The sequence below is a fragment of the Carcharhinus amblyrhynchos genome, chromosome 9 (genome assembly GCF_965287045.1).
Source record: "Carcharhinus amblyrhynchos chromosome 9, sCarAmb.v2.hapA, whole genome shotgun sequence".
Lineage (NCBI taxonomy): Eukaryota > Metazoa > Chordata > Chondrichthyes > Carcharhiniformes > Carcharhinidae > Carcharhinus > Carcharhinus amblyrhynchos.
In genome coordinates, this window is record NC_137332.1 from 45,472,651 (window position 1) to 45,492,287 (window position 19,637).

General features: G+C 41.4%; 1 protein-coding gene across 1 annotated transcript in view; it reads right to left on the reverse strand.

Annotated features, from left to right (window-relative positions):
• c8a (complement component 8, alpha polypeptide) overlaps window positions 1–19,637 on the reverse strand; it is a 56,679-nt gene that overhangs the window by 25,318 nt on the left and 11,724 nt on the right. The window contains exons 3-4 of the mRNA XM_080195551.1: window positions 3,578–3,719; window positions 2,518–2,671 (exon numbers count right to left, since the gene is read on the reverse strand). Coding sequence (XP_080051677.1) covers window positions 2,518–2,671; window positions 3,578–3,719 — 296 coding nt within the window. The remainder of the gene's footprint in view (window positions 1–2,517; window positions 2,672–3,577; window positions 3,720–19,637) is intronic.

Below are 19,637 nucleotides of genomic sequence, written 5' to 3' on the forward strand. Positions count from 1 at the left end.
TGACACTAGGGTCAATTTCACATGGCCAATCAACTTAACCTGCACTTCTTTAGACTGTGGGAGGAAACCTGAGCACCTGGAGGAAACCCATGCAGACACAGGGAGAATGTGCAAACTCCATACAGATAGTGATCTGAGGCCAGAATTGAACCTGGGTCCCTGGCGCTGGAAGGCAGCAGTGCTAACCACTGTGCCACTGTGCTGCTCACGTTTTCTCCTGTTGGGGAATCAAGAACTTGGGGTCATTGTTTAAAAATAAGGGGTCACCAATTTAAACAGGAAATGAGGCAAAAGTTTTTAACCCGGAGGGTTAGAACTCTCTTCCTAAAAAGATGATGGAAACAGAGTCTTTGAATATTTTTCAGGTGGAGCTGGATAGATTCTTGGTAAGCAAGAAGGTGATAGGTTATTGAAGGTAGACGTGATGCACTTCTGAGGTTGCTATCAGGTTAGCCATGATCTTATTCAGTGGTAGAGCAGGCTCATGGGAGCAAATGGCCCACTCCTGCTCCTTGTTCATATGTTTCATATTAACATAAGAGCTGAATTCCACTGACATTTAAGATAGCATTTAACTGAGAGTGACATCAAGGAGCCCTAGCAAAACTGGAGTTAATGGGAATCAGGGAAACGTTCCATTGATTGGAGCCATATCTAGGAAGATGGTTGTGCTTGCTGGAGATCAGTCTGAACCCTAGGACATTACTGCAGGAGTTCCTCAGCATTAAGTCCCATGCCCAACCATCTTCAGCTGCTTCATCAAGATCTTCCTTCCATCATATTGCCAACAGTGGGGATGTTCACTGATGATTGTACAATAATTGTACAGCCATTGTCTGCCACTGCTTGCAGCGTTCTCTTGCTTAATATTTGACTTAAAAGTTGTAAATTTGTCAAATCTTAGCTTTTGCTTTCTCTCAGGCTGAGCTTACAAATCACAATTCGCCAGGATTATTTGACAATTTTTGTTGTTTCACATCACGTTCGGAGGCCATGCCCAAAACTCTACCATCTCGCCTGCCCTGATATCTGGGTGGATGAGGTTCCCAGAATGGAAATCTCCATTGGCCTCGGATGGGATTTTATGATCTTGCCCAAGCGAAGCTGTAAAATTTTGCCCCAGGTGTTCAGGTGTCAAATTGGGGATTGGAATTTAGTGACAGTTTTTTTCAAATTACACTCCTGATTCTGAATTGTTTAAAAAGATTTCTAAGGACTTGTAATTTTAGAAGATTTAGGTCATGTTTGCTAGGCCTGCTGACTCTGTGCTCTGAGATTTGAAGCTGGACTTCAAAAGAGACACAGTGTAATCTTCCTCTGCAGTAAGCAATTTTAAATCTCTGTCTTCAGCTTCCAAGCCTTTCTATAAACTTGCTCCTGGTGCTTTTTCCTCCTCAAATCTGCTTCTGGAGCTTCTTTCCAGAATACCTTGCTGAGTTTTCTTTTCACAGTTTTCCAGTATTTTAGTTTCTCTTTGCACTTTCTACAAGGTCCTGGGTTTTTCCATAAGCTGCCACCGTATTATCAGGTGTTGGCTACACTTCAGTAAGTCTAAAGAAGTCTTTGTAGTCATATGCAGTTAACTATGAGTCTTTATTGACTCTTAGAACTATTTACAAATATTTAGTAAAGGGTACAAACTATGGGTTCTTTCCATGCTTGCTGGTACACATGGCTCTGTCCAATATGAGACTAACCCTGGGTGTGGGTCATGTGCTGTCTTTCATCACTGTGTGGTCGCAATCCCACATTAATCCTATAGCTGCCAGATCCTTATACTACAATGTACAGCATTGGCATTTCCTTAGGTCTATTTCAAAAAGCTACAATGATTGCTGATGGTCTTGTGATACATTGGGTATTGTCCCTGCCTCTAAGCCACTAGCTCAGAATTTGGGTCCCTCCTCAGGACTTGATGCTTGAGGAAGACACACATATAACGTAGTCACTCAGGTTGAGTAGCAACCCCTCCAACACAATCCAATGGCAGGTAGCAAGAGCAGGAGAGATTTCTGATCAGCCGTGTGAAGGACAGAATGCTGGAGCTCCTACCACCATAGCTCCGATTACAAAATGATGCAAAAGTTTGTGTTGTCACACCACATGGACTGCTGTTGTGCTCAAATGGACTCATTTGTGATCCTATCAGTAGAGATGTCAGCAGACTGTTTATCAATATTGAGAGATTGTATAATAGTCATCTGGTCTGATATTATATGTTTCACACTGTGACCCAAAATTAAAATGATCCCATTTAAGTTCAGGCCTATAACAAATTTCATAATTAACACTCTGCTTGAATTATGTAATAACTGATTCCATTGCTGCTTTCTCAACAGAGATCTACTGGCTGGATATTAATCTACTTGTCACAGAGCATCATTCCACATGCAGGTTATAATGCACACATGTAATAGCACAGTACCATTAAACTAACATGCAAACATAAAAGACATCGAAATGAATTAAGGAATGAAGTCCAGCTGAATCTGGGCTAAAGTGATTAACACAACTTACCCAGTCATAATTGCTTCCAAACCTGGTATTAAAAACAAGTTACTACAGAAAGTTCTGGTCTCATCTAGACGATCGGATTCACAGGCGTCCTCATCTGAAGCATCTGCACAGTCATTCTCACCATTGCACAGTAAACGTCTTTTAATGCATCGACCTAAAATAATATTCATTATGATCTTAAACATGAATTTTGCATTAGTCATTTCAGTTTGCAAGGGCATTTGAGTTTTTTCAATGCCTAATATCACATAATCACTTCAGTGCAGTGTTAATATCAGCCTACTTATGACATTAATAAACTTTTAAACTTTAATCACCACATTCTGAGGTACATCATCTTTCTAATGACTCTGCTCAAGCTCAGTGTTATTCTGCTCAATCAGCTCTCATCTAAGTTTCTCTACAATAAAAAAAATTCTTGAACGTTTAGTTCAAAAAGAACTTAATTTTTAATGAGTTAAACTCCTACTGCAAGAAAATAACTCAATGTGAAGAAAAATAGTGTCAATAGACAACCAACTGTTTTGTCACTGAAAATGCAAAAAGCTTCTTGGTTGATGTATTATTTGTCACACCTATAGGAGATTATGGGCAGTCCAGCCTAGGAGCAGTCTCACTTGGCAGCAGTGTGGGAAAGCAATTAAATCACACTTCAGATCTACTGACGTTATTTTTCCTGTGTTAATGCTAGTGTGTGAAATAGCACAATAAGAAAGCACTTGAAAAGTAGGTTGGCAGGTTGCCTCTATCTCATGGTAAATGCAAAATCCAATGTGAGGACTGAGTTATGTGCAAAATGAAAACTGCCACTTTGTAAAAATATCACACAACTGCTGGAGAGGAGTGATGTGAGAGGAAAAAAAAAACAGGTAGCGTTTGCAAAAGCATCTTTCTGTTTGTATTTCCACCACAATTCAGTCCATCACACGGTCTCTCTGGCGTTGACTTCCACTAAAAGGAAGATTTGGAATCATTGGCCAATGGAATGCAAACAAAACATGGACAAGTCTTAAATATATTTCAATCTTGATCTTCAATTATTATTCAAAGAGTTACTTACCTAAACTGCATTGAAACTGATCACCACAGTTATTGCTCGGTACACATTGTTCAGATGTTTGACAAGTAACTTCTTCCCAGAGAGATCCAATACAACTGCTTCCACCATATGAGGCTGGTCTCTTCAGATTCCTATATCTGGACTTTACCATAAATCAAGTATGTTAGTGATCAGTCCTGTTTGTATATAGAGCATAACCATTAAATGCAGATCATCACATCAATAAGCTTTAAAATTAAATATTATTTTGCAGGTCATAAATCACATGACGCTTCAGTCACCATATAAATATGAGACCATGAGGGGCATAACAACCATTTGCTGTTTGTTTGCATGCAGATTCATCCAGATAGTTTATACTCATCTCATCAGTCAACATTTATAGCAATATTTCATATCAAAACCAAGTTTGTGAAGACTGCATATCAACAGCCAGTCTCTGATTAGGATGAGCCTGTTTGGCTGCAGGGGCAGAACGGTGGCACTGGGCATGGCACGGTGACACAGTGGTTAGCATTGCTGCCTCACAGTGCCAATGACCCAGGTTCAATTCCCGGCTTGGATCACTATTTGTGCAGAGTCTGCACTTTCTTCCCGTGTTTGCCTGGTTTTCCTCGAGGTGCTCCAGTTTCCTCCCATTTTTGAAAGATGTGTTGGTTAGGTACATTGGCCATGCTAAATTATCCCTTAGTGTCAGGGGAACTAGCTAGGGCGGATACATGGGGTTGTGGGTATGGGGCCTGGGTGGGATTGTGGCTGGTGCAGATTTGATGGGCTGACTGGCCTCCTTCTGCACTGTGGGATTTAATGAGAAGTAGCAGGAACCCCTGCAGGTCAGCATTTTTAATCCAACAACTAAACTTTCAGCAGTTCCCATTGGGTTTCTGTTTAAATAAATTGAAATGTCAGCTTGGCTCAGTTGGTAGCAGTCTTGCTTACAAATCAGGAGGCCATGGTTTCAAATTCCATAATGGGCTTAAAGGACCTGATCTCCAAGTTGATTTGTTAGTGCAGTATTGATGAAGTGCAGCTTCAGAACCATGAAGCTGAAAGTCTGTCCAAACGGATGTGGTGATATTAAAAGAGAGGGTAGCTCTCATTGTTTCTTCATCAATCTTATTCATTTAACCATTGCCACCTGAAACAACGAATTATCTAGTCAGTCATTCATTAGTGGTTTGCTGAACCTTGTTCAACACAAATTTAACCTGTCTAACAATGGATACAACATTTCAGAAGTAACAAACTAGAAACAAGGTGCATTAAATGCTCCTGAGGATATGGAAGGCACAATATAAATTGTTGTTTTCCTTAATTCTTATCTTTGCTCTTTTCTGTTACTCTTCTTTGTTCTGTGTAATTATGCTCCACAAATCTCATGTTATTGGGCTAGAAGTGCAATAAGATCCATTAAGAGGACGGGGAGGGGTGCAGGTGTGGGGGGGACATTCACAACACGTGGTTAGCCCATGCATGTTGAAAGTAATGAAGGTGGTACACAAACTTTGTGCTACCTGCTTATTTCCATGATATTGGCACGCAGTCAGTGTTAAGTGCATTGCTGAGTGGCTGCACGATCAGCAGTGTCCAGATGTGTGAGGCTAGCAGCAGTTAAAGATAGCTCACACTTCTTAAATGCAGCTCTCAGAGGGGAAGTGCATTTTGATTGCAGCAGCTCATTTTACTGGGCATCCCTGGCTCCTATTTCTTTTGTTTGCGTGTTATTCAGGACACAAATTTGAAAATTCATCTGCCTCATCTCACCCATCTAGCATTATTGCAAACCTTAGACCCATATATTGCAGACACTATTCAACCATGACAGCTGCATCATCCAAGCACATTGCACTGTACTCACTGATAAATTATCTCTCTATCTTACAGGAGGAGATGCCATACAACCAGCAGCAACAGGGACAGACCAGTAGGACAAAGGTGCACCTTCATGTTCTAGACTTCACAGAGAGAAGATGATAGCCTTTAGCACAGGGCCACTGCTGAGGCTGCAGAAAGCAACAGAGTTAGTCATTGCTGATGACCTTGTTCCTAATCCTCCTTCTCAAATCTCATTTCCCTCTGAACACAGAAAAACATTGAACAGTGCAGCACAGTACAGGCCCTTTGGCCCTCAATGTTGTGCCAAGCTTTGTCCGAAACCAAGATCAAGTGATCTCCCCACTCCCTATCATTCTGGTGTATTCCATGTGCTTATCCAATAACCACTTGAAAGTTCCTAAAGTGTCCGACTCCATTATCACGGCAGGCGGTCTATTCCACAATCCAACCATTCTCTGAGTAAAGAACCTACCTCGGACATCCCTCCTAAATCTCTCACCATGAAGCTTACAGTTATGCCCCCTAGTAACAGCTACATCCACCCAAGGGAATAGTTTCTGAACGTCCACTCTGTCAATCCCCCTCATCTTCTTATAAACCTCTATTAAGTCGCCTCTCATCCTCCTCCACTCTAAAGAGAAAAGCCCCAGCTCCCTCAACCTTTCCTCATAAGACCTATCCTACAAACCAGGCAGCATCCTGGTAAATCTGCAAGAGCCCTCCACCTCATCCACTACTCCACCAATCTTGGTGTCATCAGCAAAGTTACTGACCCATCCTTCAGCCCCCTCTTCCAAGTCATTGATAAAAATCACAAATAACAGAGGACCCAGCACTGATCCCTGTGGCACACTACTGGTAACTGGTCTCTAGTCTGAAAATTTTCCATCTACCACCACCCCTATGAGACAGCCAATTACTTATCCAATCAGCTAAATTTCTCTCTATCCCACACCTCCCTACTTTCTTCATGAGCCTACCATGGGGAACCTTATCAAACACCTTACTAAAATCCATGTATACAACATCAACTGCTCAACCTTCATCTACACACTTAGTTTCCTCCTCAAAGAATTCAATCAAGTTTGTGAGGCAAGACTTACCCCTCATGAATCCGTGCTGACAATCCCAGATTAAGGTGTATCTTTCAAAATGGTCATAAATCCTATCCCTCAGGACCTTTTCCATTAACTTACCGACCACTGAAGTAAGACTTACTGGTCTATAATTACCAGGGTTATTCCTATTTCCTTTCATGAACAGAGGAACAATATTTGCCACTCTCCAGTCCTCTGACACTATCCCCATGGACAGTGAGGACCAAAAGATCAAAGCCAAAGGCTGTACAATCTCATCCCTTGCCTCCCAATGAAACCTAGGATATATCCCATCTGGGTCAGGGGACTTCCTGACCATCAGGTTTTCCAAATTGCTAATACATCTTCCCTTGGAATATTTATCTCCTCCAGCCTATTAGGCTGTATCACACTCTTATCCTTAAAAACATGGCCCCTCTCCTTGGTGAACACTGAAGAGAAGTATTAGTGGGTCAATGTTTTTTTTTAAAAATAAGACTGGTCGGCGCAACATTGTGGGCCGAAGGGCCTGTTCCGCGCTGTAATGTTCTATGTTCTATGTTCTATGTATTCATTCAATGCCTCTCCTATCTTTTCTGACTCCATGCACAAGTTCCCACCAGTATCCTTGACTGGCCCTAACCTCACCCTGGTCATTCTTTTATTTCTCACATACCACAATTTCCTTTTATTTACAGGTGTAAATGGTGTAAGCATGTGTCATGTGTCTCCTGATTTCCCCTCAACCTGACTGCACCACTAGCCCCTCACCACTGCATTATCTGTATTTTTCTTTAAGAAACGCAAGAAGTGCAACCTGACAAGGTAATAGGGGAACACCAAAAACAGCAGTTCCAATTAAAATGCATGATCACTTGATTTCATACTCACAGCCCTATGTATATGTGTGTGTGTATATATTCATGTATTGTTCTACCTATGTATAACCTAAAAGACTGTTATGCCTTGCAGGTGTGGATGACATTAGGAAAGAAATAATTAGGGAAGTGAGACATTGAACAGAGAAGTACCAACTACTCTGCTAAACTTAGAAGCTGGCTGTCAAAAAAAGAAGGAAAGTGAAGAACAAGAAGGGCCAGTTATCAAGGTTAACAAACCGGTTGTGTGGAATAGAATGTAATAAAGAACAGGAGTAGGGTTGATGCTTTTCCCTCAATAAGGTAAGATGCGACTCTCATTGGAATCTCGAACCTCTTCAGTACAGAGATACGTTCCTTTATGCGATTGTAGCTGCGTCTGAGAAATCCCAACAGCCAAAGTAAGTAATTTTGGGGAGTTGCAAGAACAAAACCTGAGCAAAAAGAGACCTTGTAGGTGTCATTCTTATAATTGGACAACAACATGATGAATGTTAGTCAATGACTGGTTTCGTGACATTCGGTTCTTTGGAATTATAGAAAGGATATAAGAAGGGATGCAAACAGAGAGAGGGCGTAGAAGATTTCAGGAGATACTCAGAGGTCAGATGGTGAAGATACTGGTTATTATGACTTTTATTCCAAGCTTAAAGGGGTAATATAACTCTCCATTAAACCTTACTGTTCAGGCACTGTAATGTTTACAAGTCTTGGTTCCCACCTTTAACTCATCTTCATGCTGCAACATCATCTGAAATCATGCCATCAGTTTCCATGTTTAGGCTGGTGATACCCAGTTCCACCTCTCCTGCATCTCTCTTTACCTCTCCCCATACCTTTCAGTTGTCTGACTGCCTGTCCAATAATGAGAGGAACAAAGCCATTGCCATTGGACCCCACTACAAATTATGTCTACTCTGCTGCAAAACCTATCTCTTCCAGCTTCTTTAAGCTGAACCAGATCTTTGGTGATACATTTGATCCTTAGAAGAGCTTCAGACCACACATCCACATCATCACTCTGTCCACCTATTTCTATTCCTGAAACATTGCCCAGATCTATCCCTGCCTCAGCTTTTCTGCTGCAGAAATCTCCACTCATATCTTTGTTACCTTCAGAGTTTATTGTTAAAATACACTTCTGGCCAATATGCCATGTTCTTCCCTCCGCAAATTAAAAGATAATTTAAAACTCTTCTGCCTATATCAAACTCACATGAAGTTCCATTCACTCTTCTCCCTTGCCCTTGCAAACCTGCACTGGCTCCAAGCAGAGGCTCGAATTTAAAATATCCTTGTTTTCAAATCCTTTTAAAGCCTCTCCCCTCCCTCTTTTAGCTCTGCAACTACTCCCCACTACTCTGTGCTCCATCAACTCCAGCCTCATGAGTATTCTAAATTTTAATCATTCCACCATTGGTTGCTATGTCTTCAGCTGCACAGGCACTTTATTTCCCTGCCTCTCTACTTCACTTTTTTTCTTCAAAATTGTCCTTAAAATCTATCTGTTTGACCAAGTGTTGGATCTAATGGGAAATATTGCAGGAGATACAGCCTTGGATGAGAATGATTGGGTCATTTTGAATGAGTACAGGCTGTGGTCAATTAGAACACACCAGGGTTGAAAATTGATTTAATCAATAAATGAACAAGAACAAAGAACAGTACAGCACAGGGGCAGACCCTTCAGCCCACCAAGTCTGTGCAGACACAGATGCATCTCTAATCTAATATTTTCTTGCCTCTGTGGTCCATATCCCTCTATTCCCTGCCTAGTCGTGTTAAAGTTTATTTATTAGTGTGAAACAAGTAGACTTACGTTAACACTGCAATTAAGTTACTTTGAAAATCCCCTAATCGCCACACTCCAGCACCTGTTCAGGTACAGGAGGGAAATTTAGCATGACCAATGCAAGTAACCAGCGCGTCTTTCGGATTGTGGTGATGGAATAAAGAAGAAAGGGAAACAGTTGTCCTCTTAAAAAAGCTTTCATGAATGTCAGAAACCCATAAGCTAGGGCAAGCTCTGAATTCTTTAACCTTTTATATAAGAATATTAAAGGTTTTATTTCATTATGAAAACAACCTTTTTTCAGCTATATTCAGAATTTTTACAGCAATTTGAAGCTACTAGCAGATAGAAACAGAAAAAGATGTCAAATTTTGTAAGCATATTGTGATGTTGGATTTTTTTAATATTTTGGGATTATGGTGTTACTTTTCAAAGAAATGTGTGTGTGTTTAATTAAACTGGGAGGAGGGGGGATGTTAATGATAACAGCTTGTCTGTGAGAACTGCACAAAAGGCAACTCTGCTCCTATGTCTTATGGTCTTATAGAGATGAGGAGGAATTTCTTCAGCCAGAGGGTGGTGAATCTATGGAACTTTTTGCTGCATAAGGCTGTGGAGGTCAGGTCATTAAGTGTCCTTAAGACAGAGACAGATAGGTTCTTGATTAATAAGGGGATCAGGGATTATGGGGAAAATGCATTAGAATGGGGATGAAAAAATATCAGCATGATTGAATGGCGGAGCAGACTCGATGGGCCTTGTGGCTTAATTCTGCTCCTATGTCTTATGGTCTTATAGGTTCATTTGTAATGTGAGGTTATGGTGAGGTTGGACTTACTAGTAAACAGTTGGATCTAAAATTCACATTATTGGTAGAGACTTGGCTTTTCAGCATTCAACTTTTAAAGGGGGTTTCAAAGTGACAACTTTGTTTACAACTTACAAAGGATTTGTAACTAAACAAGTGAATGTATATTAAATTTTACTGACCCAAAATTAGAGCCAAAATAGGAGAAGCTGAAAGAGTTTTACATTTGGAGCTCAAAGCGATGTTTGAGGATAATGAACAAAGAATATTACAACAGAAGAACAGACTCTTTGGCTCTCCAAGCCTGCACCGACTATGCTGCCCAATGGAACTAAAACTTCCTACCCTTCCGGAGGCCATATCCCTCTATTCTCATCCTATTCATGTACTTGTCAAGACGCCCCTTAAAAGTCACTACTGTATCTGCTTCCACTACCTCCCCCGGCAACAAGTTCCGGGCACCCACTACTCTTCGTGTAAAAAACCTGCCTCGTACATCTCCTTTAAACCTTGCCCCTCACACCTTAAACCTGTCTTAAAACTGATGAAATCTGAAATGAAAGGGAAAAAAGATATTTCAGGAAAGATGTTTAGTTGTGTTATGATGGCTGTGTGGGAAAATATCCTTGGGCCAGATCTGTGTGAGGAGAAAGTGTGAGAGTTGTCAATTTCAAGCAGCCATCCAGTTTCAAACCAGGAAGTCCTTGGATGGGGTTTTCCACGCCTCCCGCTGCTTGTTTGGTGACAATGAAATCAGCCTGCCATTGGTTGGTGGCAGGATCTTCTGATTCTGCTGCTGTCAAAGGGGGTCCCCACTTTATCCACTGGGAACGCCATGGCGGGTGTTCGCCATCAGTGGGACGAGAAGATCTAGCTGGAAAAATGGCCAAAATATTCAGCCCTTTGTTTTTCAGAAAGCAGTTTGTCTTTGAACATTCATTTTGGATTTCTATATCTGAGCGGAAGTGTTTGAGGAGCTGTGTAATATGCACTTATTAACGTGACAAAAATTATTTGCTTTAAACAATTTTACTGGATTTTGCAGTTAAAATCTATAGGAGAGGTGTTGCCAAGAAGTAGTTTGTGTGTTTTGACCAAGTGGGTTTTTTGGGGTGTTGTTCTGTAATACTTTATCCTTATTTTCTAAAGAGTTTATAAAATAAATCTTTTTAATTTTAGAAACACTAATAGTGTTACTGGAGTTCTACGCTTTTGGGGTCTGTAGCTTTCCCCCCTCATTTTCAAAGTACCCAAAAACAAGGTTTCTGATCAATAAGGCAAGTTTCCCTCTGGGAATTGACTTGCTTAGCAAATTACATCTGCTATAGTCATAACACATGACAGTCTTTTTTATTCATTCTGTTCTGATTAATAAAATATTGGGTTGAATTAATTTGGAACTATCGAGTTTTAAATAGTGTTTCAGTTGTGAAATTTTGATTTTCATTGCCACTATAGTGAAATCCTGGTAGTTGCTGTAAATTGTGTGAAAACTTTCAGTTCCGTGCATGTCTAAAATTGACAGTTTTGAATTTCTTAAATGTTTAATGATTTAAAATGGGGTTTGAATGCATACGAGGTGATGCTGTTTGATTAAGCATCTTCCTTGTTCAAGAAAATATTGCCTCGAAGACTACTATAAAAAAATGCAAAAAAGTTTGAAAATTATTTATTCAAACTCTGTTCTAATAAAGATGATTAATTTCTAATAGATTTAAAATAATTTATTTACATATATAAGTTTAACTTTTTTATTTATATAGCTATACTGTCAATGGGAAATTATCTTCTATTTTGCCCAATTCTGGGCACTGCACTTTAGGAAGGATAAAGGCTTTGGAGAAGATAGAGAATAGATTTACTAAAATGAGTCAAAGGATATGGGATTATGGTTATGTGAATAGACCAGAGAAGCTGGGTTGTTCTCCCTAGAGTTGAGAGGCTTAAAAGGAAGTTAAAATCAAAAATGGTCGAGATAAAAGGAAAACAACTGGCAGAGGAGTCGATAAGCAGAGAGCACATACATACTCAAGCTGATTGGCAAATGGACATCATTATTTTTTGCAGAGATACAGATTATAAACAAGCGCCCCTAATGCACCCAGTTTCAGTCTGTCTATTTACAGTGAATTCTCAAACTTAATAACTGTGAAGGCAGGGCCTGACCACAGTTTAACCAATATGTGGAAAAATCTTTATGTGCAACAAATGGCTAGGATCAGGCACTGCCTGATAGGGTGGGTGGATATAGATTCAATAGTAGCCTTCAAAAGAAACTGAAAAGAGAAGATTTCTTTCTGTACTGTGCTATTCTGTGATTGAAGTTTCATCTAAAATACCAACTGGGATTACATGCTTACGTTTGGCATGGTTGCAAATGGCAAAATGGACATAAAACTTTGTGAGAGGCCAAAAAAGAGAACCGCATCTGTAGGACCTCCGCCCCCATGGTCATTGACGTAATGAGGTTCCCACCCAGGAAGATTAGGAACCTCATTTAAATTCCATTATTGGACTTCCATGCTCTATCTTCCTCCCACATTTGGATTTCCTCCCCTCACTGATGTGACATCACATCAGCAATGCCTGGAGCAACAGGAACCTAGTGAAGAGATCATGCTGGGGCATACAGCCAAGTATATCCCCCAGGTGGGAGAGGGGCATGACCAGGCTGTGCCCTGGCAGGTGCAGGGATGAGGAGAGGGAGGGAGGGCGTGGTGGGATCTCTGTGTCCATGGGAGGTTCTATGCTTTAATTTTTGGTGCTGAATTCAGGACACTCTTTAGTGAGGGCTCCCCGATCTCTGGAAAGGCGACATTGCCAATGGAGTGAGTTCTGTGATGGTTTGGGACATGTCTCCAGCAATCTTTTTGCTTAAGTGTTGGCAAATATGGTGAGAAATACAGCTGGGCAGCTGGTATACTGTTCATCATTTTACTCCCTGAACTAAACTGAAACTTCTGCCCCCTGTCTTCTCTGATGAGAATGTTTTAATTAAAAAAAATTTTGTAGTAGTAACACTATATTTTGCACTCTCTCCTTCTCTTCTCCCCATGTACTCAATCAGTGGTATTCTCCCCATGTCTGCCTGGGCTCCCTCCAGGTGCTCTGGTTTCCTCCCATAATCCAAAGATGTGTGGGGTAGGTTGATTGGCCATGCTAAATTGACCCTAGTGTCAGGGGAATTAGTAGGGTAAATATGTGGGGTTGCGGGAATGGGGCCTGTGTGGGAGTGTTGTTGGTGCAGATTCCATGGGCCGAATGGCCTCCTTATGCATTTTAGGGATTCTATGATTCTTTGTATAACCTCTCACTGTATCCCAATACATGGCAATAATAAATCAAATCAGGAATGATTTTTCAATTCCTTTGAATAAAAAATCCAGAAAATCTTTTCTAAATTTTCACAAATGCTTCTGACAATACCTGATAAATAAGCTTACCCATTCTGCTGTCCATTGCACAGAAAGCCATTTTGTTTTTATTTAGTTCATTGCACAACAACATTTGCATTGTTATATTTGTTTATTCATGTATCTGTACTTTTAATGGGAAATTGTCTTCTATTCTGATCAGTTAATAAAAAGGTGAATTTATACATTGGGCATAAACTTTATGACCATGAACTTGAGCATCATTTATACTGGTGCCATGGAAGCCTCGGTGTGAAGTAATAGCACACAGAATGTTTCCAGCATCTGCTGATAGGATGCTAGTGCAGACATGCTGTGTGTGCAGCAGAAGCATGCAGAGGGGGTAGACTGCACTGTCAATTAGCCTCTAACATAGGTTTGATGTGCCATCTGTCAATTTATACCATGCAGGTCCAGTTAACTAGTACTTTTTAAAGGGATAACCATCCAACTTCCAGGTGAGAGGTGAGGTGCAGAGTTTGTACTGCATTGGGTCTTTAAGAGTTTTGCTAACCTTTCGGATTTTCAAAGGAGAGGAGCTGGATCTTGACACAGAGATCAGAGGAGTCCATTGTCCTGTCAAGATCAAACTTGGTTCAATAACAGAGGCTGTAATTGTGGTCCCCCCTGGGCTGCAGCATGAAATGAAAATACATATCGGTCAATATCGAGGGGAAGCAATGCACTGAGAGAGGAGGAGAGCTCTCAACAAAAGACTATATCACCTAGAGTCTTTAAACAATCCTTTTCATACTCCATCTCAGCCAAGAGAAACACATGTGGATCTTTCTTTCAGTGAGGAGGTGGCCTCTGAAACATGCATCTCCTGCAGGCTGCTCTGTAACTGAGAATGGCATTGCCAGTGACCAAAATCACCCACAATCTTTTGATAAGATCACATGGAGGTCACAGAATGATATTATGTGCAGCAGGATAGAAAGACACCAGTTTGTATGATTTGTTACGTGCGGCAATGCATTGTACATTTGCACTGAAGAATAGATTCAAACATGCTCAGTTATTTGACAATAGCATGAAGAATGTAGCCAGTAGTGTAAGGCAACTTTTTAAATGATCCAAGCACTGCCAGATACACCATTGAAAAATTAGCTAACTTTGAAATAAGAATAGTTAAACACGCTAGTACCTGGCAGAAGGATTGAAATTGAGGTTGAAGCAGTGAGGAATGTAGAATCTGGAACTGGAGTTCTGCATTGCTGACTGTGGAACATGAATGTGGAACTCACCTAATGAAGGAGCAGCACTCCGAAAGCTTGTGATACCTGATTTGATTTGATTTGATTTATTATTGTCACATGTATTAACATACTGTGAAAAATATTGTTTCTTGCACACTATACAGACAAAACATAACATTCATACAGAAGGAAACAAGAGAGTGCAGAATGTTGTGTTACAGTCATAGCTAGGGTGTACAGAAAGATCAACTTAAAGCGAGGTAAGTCCATTCAAAAGTCTGACAGAAGCACGGAAGAAACTGTTCTTGAGTCAGTAGGTACCCAACCTCAGACTTTTGTATCTTTTTCCTGAAAGAAGAAGATGGAAGGGAGAATGTGCGGGGTGCATAGGGTCCTTAATTATGCTGGCTGCTTTGCCGAGGCAGTGGGAAGTGTAGACAGAGACAATGGATGGGAGGCTGGTTTGCGAGATGAATTGGGATGCATTCACGACCTTTTGTAGTTCCTTGTAGTCTTAGGCAGAGCAGGAGTCATACCAAGTTGTGATACAACCAAAAAGGATGCTTTCTATGGTGTACCTGTAAAAGTTGGTGAGAGTCGTAGCTAACATGCCAAATTTCCTTAGTCTTCTGAGAAAGTTGGGGCACTGGGGCTTTCTTAACTATAGTGTCGACATGGGGGGACCAGGACATGTTGTTGGTGATCTGGACACCTAAAACCTTGAAGCTCTCAATCCTTTCTATTTTGTCTCTGTTGATGTAGTCATGATGTGGAGATGCCTGGGCTTGTAAAATCTCACTTACTGCTGGAGACAATACATATCTCTTTAACCTATGCTAATGCTATCTCCACTCACACTGTCTACATCGTTAAGACTTGAATAGCAGGTTAGCTGTAAAGACTTGCATTCTAATCAGTATTCTGTGAACTGTGTGTGTCTTTATATGCCCTTCTCTGATCAGAACCTTCCACACACTTGACGAAGGAACACCATTTCCAAAAGCTTGTGGGATTACTATCAAATAAGCTGGTTGAACTCTAACCTGGTGTTGTGAGACTTCTTACTCCATTGATGTAGACAGGGGCATGTTCTCCTCTACACTTCCTGAAGTCAATGACAATCACCTTCGTTTTGTTGACATTGTGGCAAAGATTATTGTTGCCATACCAGTTCATCAGATTCTCTATCTTATTCCTGTGCTCTGTCTCATCATTGTTTGAAATCCAACTCACCACAGTGGTGTCGTCAGCAAACTTGAAAATCGAGTTGGAGGGGAATTTGGCCACACAGTCATAGGTATAGAAGCAGTAGGGGGCTGAGAACACAGCCTTGTGGGGCATCGGTGTTGTTGCCTATCCTTATTGATTGTGGACTGTGAGTTAGGAAGTTCAGGATCCAATTGCAGAGGGAGGTGCTGAGGCCCAGGCCACAGAGTTTGGAGATGAGTTTCATGAGAATAATAGTGTTGAAGGCTGAGCTGTAGTCAATAATAGGAGTCTGACATAGGTGTCCTTGTTATCTAGATGTTCCAGGGTTGAGTGCAAGACCAGGGAAATGGCATCTGCTGTGACCTGTTATGGCAGTAGGCAAGCTGTAGTGGATCCAGGTAATCCAGGAGGCTGGAATTGATTTGTGCCATGACCTATCTTTTGAAACACTTCATAATGATGGATGTCAGAGCCACCGGACAATAGTCATTAAGGCACAATGCTTGGTTTTCCTTCGGTACCGGGATGATAGTCATTTTCTTGAAGCAACTGCGGACCTCCGATTGTTGTAAAGAGAGGTTGAAGATGTCTGTGAATACCCCCGCCAGCTAGTCTATGCTGGATCTGCGTGTTCACAAATAAACCTGTTGGACTCTAACCTGGTGTTGTGAGACTTCATATTGTGCCCATCCCAGTCCAATGCCGGTACCTCTACCTCGTGGAACATGAGGATTAGGGAGAAATAAAACTTAGCAAGAACTATCAGCATGATAGATATGGGTAAAGAGAGAATTTGAGAATCTTAAGTCCAGGCATGATTGCTTGAAATTCATCAAAGTACAAAAAACATGGAATTAGCAGCCCCCCTGCACGTTAAGGACTAGGATTGAGTGAGAGGGTACAAATAGAAATCCCCCCTCCTTAAGGTGTGGACAATGAGAGTGTCTGAGAAAGTTCTCCAGCATTTTTGTTAGTTGTTTATGAGGATTAAAGCTTAATTAGGATATGTGTAAGGATATTACTGCCCTGTAATCCAAAGACTGCCTAAATACATGTTTTGTTTTATCTTTGTAGAACCTATGAGAGAGTTGGTCTTGCAGGTGCAAATGACAATAGGGAAGGGGAAATAGGGAAGCAAGATATTTAAAAGAGAAGTATGAAACTACTCTGGCTAAACTTAGAAGCTGGCCATCAGCAAAGAACAACAGAATGTGAAAAACAAGAAGGAGCAGCCATCAGTATGAGAACCAAGGTTAACTGACTGGTTGCAACGTATAGAATCTGGTAAGGCACAATAGGAGGGATTGATGTTTTTTATCCTTGTTTGGATAAGGGGTGCCTCTCTGAGATCAGTAAAAGTCAGAATGACAATATGTTTCTTTATGTGGCCACAGCTGCAACTGGGAAAAACATCCCCAATAATTAAGATCAATGATTGGGGGAGGGGTCATAATGTGAGACATAAGCAAATAGGAGCCTTGGGTATAAATTATCCCCATAATTGTTCAATAACATGATGGGTCTAAGTCAGTAATGGGCTAGCAAAATTGGTTTTGAATGATTGAAAGGAGTAAAAGAAGGAGTTCCAAATAAGGAAAAGATGTAGAAGTTTTAAGGAGACACTGAGGACAAGCCAGTGGTTCAGGTCAGAGGATGTAACCATTTATTACTGCAACATTTACCCAAGCCATAATAAGATAATATAACTCTCAATTATACCACGTAAACTACTGCACAGATAATGTAATGTATTAATCGTACCTTTGCTGAATAAAGTTTAATCATTACTCCCATAAAGGTCAACTTTAAATAATTGGTTATTAGAGTTTAGTGAAGAAAAACCGCAGCATGTACTTTAGATAATGGAAGTCTTATAGATCCCTGCCTCTGAGCCAGAAGCTCTGGGTTCAAGTCCACCCCAGGACTTGATGGCCAAGGAAGGTGCATTCATAATGTGAACTAATAGAATGAGTTTCAATTTGCAAAATCCTTCTATTACACATCAGTGGCAGACAGTGAGAGTGGAAGAGATCCCTGATCAGCCATTCTTAATGCGGAGTGACATCCCTCAGACTATAACCCTCTGGTAACAGGCTGGCAACCTATTTCAGGAAAAACCTTGCTATGGGAACAGATAAAAGTTTGCCTTGTGCACCATTAGGTGCAGGAAGAGAAACAAAATCAAACAACTTTAGACAATAGGAGACAAGAAGGATCTGCACATGGTGAGTTATGGAGTATGAGAAACCTGAAGCTCTGACCAAAGATGCACATGAGTTTTGCTGCAGAGGACTCAGTGGACTTCCATGTTCCATGTCACAGTTGGAACATGGAAGTCGTCTGAGTCCTCTGCAGCAGGATTCATATGCATCAGCATCCATAACAAAATACTTGGCACATCAGGAAATTCGTCAGATAACCATCATAGAATCCCTACAGTACATAAGGAAGCCATTCAGCCCATTGAGTCTGCACCGACCATAATCCCATACTGGCCCTATCCCCGTAACCCTACGTATTTACTCTGCTAATCCCCCTGACACTAGAGGCAATTTAGCATGGCCAATCAACCTAACCCGCACACCTTTGGAATGTGGGAGGAAACTGGAGCACCTGGAGGAACCCACGCAGACGCAGGGAGAATGTGCAAACTCCACACTAACAGTGACCCGAGGCCGGAATTGAACCCGGGTCCCTGGCGCTGTGAGACAGCAGTGCCACTGTGCTACCCAACATAATCTGCATTCAACATTTAAGAGCATAGACTTTAACACAGGACTTTGTGCAGAACTTGGAGTTTTTCCAAAATCTATTCATGGTCATCTCAATACAATTTTGGACCCAGCCATGATGTAAGATCTGATGGCCGAACCCTGCTATGCAAGCTCAGACAGTTCTCACCATGACTATGGATACCAGCATTGAGAGGGACAAGCCGAGTATCACAGAAATCCAACTATCTGTCCTCCCTCAGATTTACTAGGGTAATTGATGCTTCCTCCCTTGTGGAAGTAGCCGTGACTTCTTGGAGAACAAACTTGCTGTTCCCTTTCTGGATTGCAGCTTTTCTGAACCCATCCCTTTCACTCCATCAGTGCTTTTGCTGCTATCTGTCAGCCAGCCAGCCCACACTGCTGCTGCTCCCCATGCTGAGATGGTATTCAGAGCTGTTCAAGGTAATTCACTAAGGACATCTGCAGTCTCATTCATTGAAAGTCAGCAACCTTCCAACAGCAATGCTGCAGCACATTGTCAGAGCACTGGGACAGGCACACAGATGACAGACACAAAGGGAATGCATGAGGGTGATTCATTGACATTTGTATGTAATATAGTATGATTCGATTTATAAGTATGGCTTGGAATGTTAGTTGAGCTTTCATTTGCTTTGGGGCCAAGAGAATGAAGTGATGGTCAGTGACAGAGGGAGTTTAGGAGTATGGTACTGCTGGTGAATGTGGTTACCATAACTGCTATTGTACTTGAATTAGTTGTTCACAGGCAGAAAAGGATTGTCCAGCTTGCAGTCTCCTTTCCCCTTCTGCCTCCTCCTCCTCCTTTTCCATCTCCTCATGCTCCTTCAGCAGCTGTCACATTACTCCCTGCATTCTTCAGCAAATTCAACCAACTATAAAAACATGCACCAAAAATTGCCAAACTGGCAACTAACCTGTTAGTAGAATCCATAGGTTAGGCGGATTAGCCATGGTGAATGTGTGGGGTTACAGGGATAAGGTGGAGGGGGGGACCTGGGTGGGATGCTCTGTCAGGGAGTCGGTGCAGGCTCAATGGGCCAGATAGCCTCTTTCTGCACTGTACGGGTTCTACGATTCTATGACTTTTGGATAG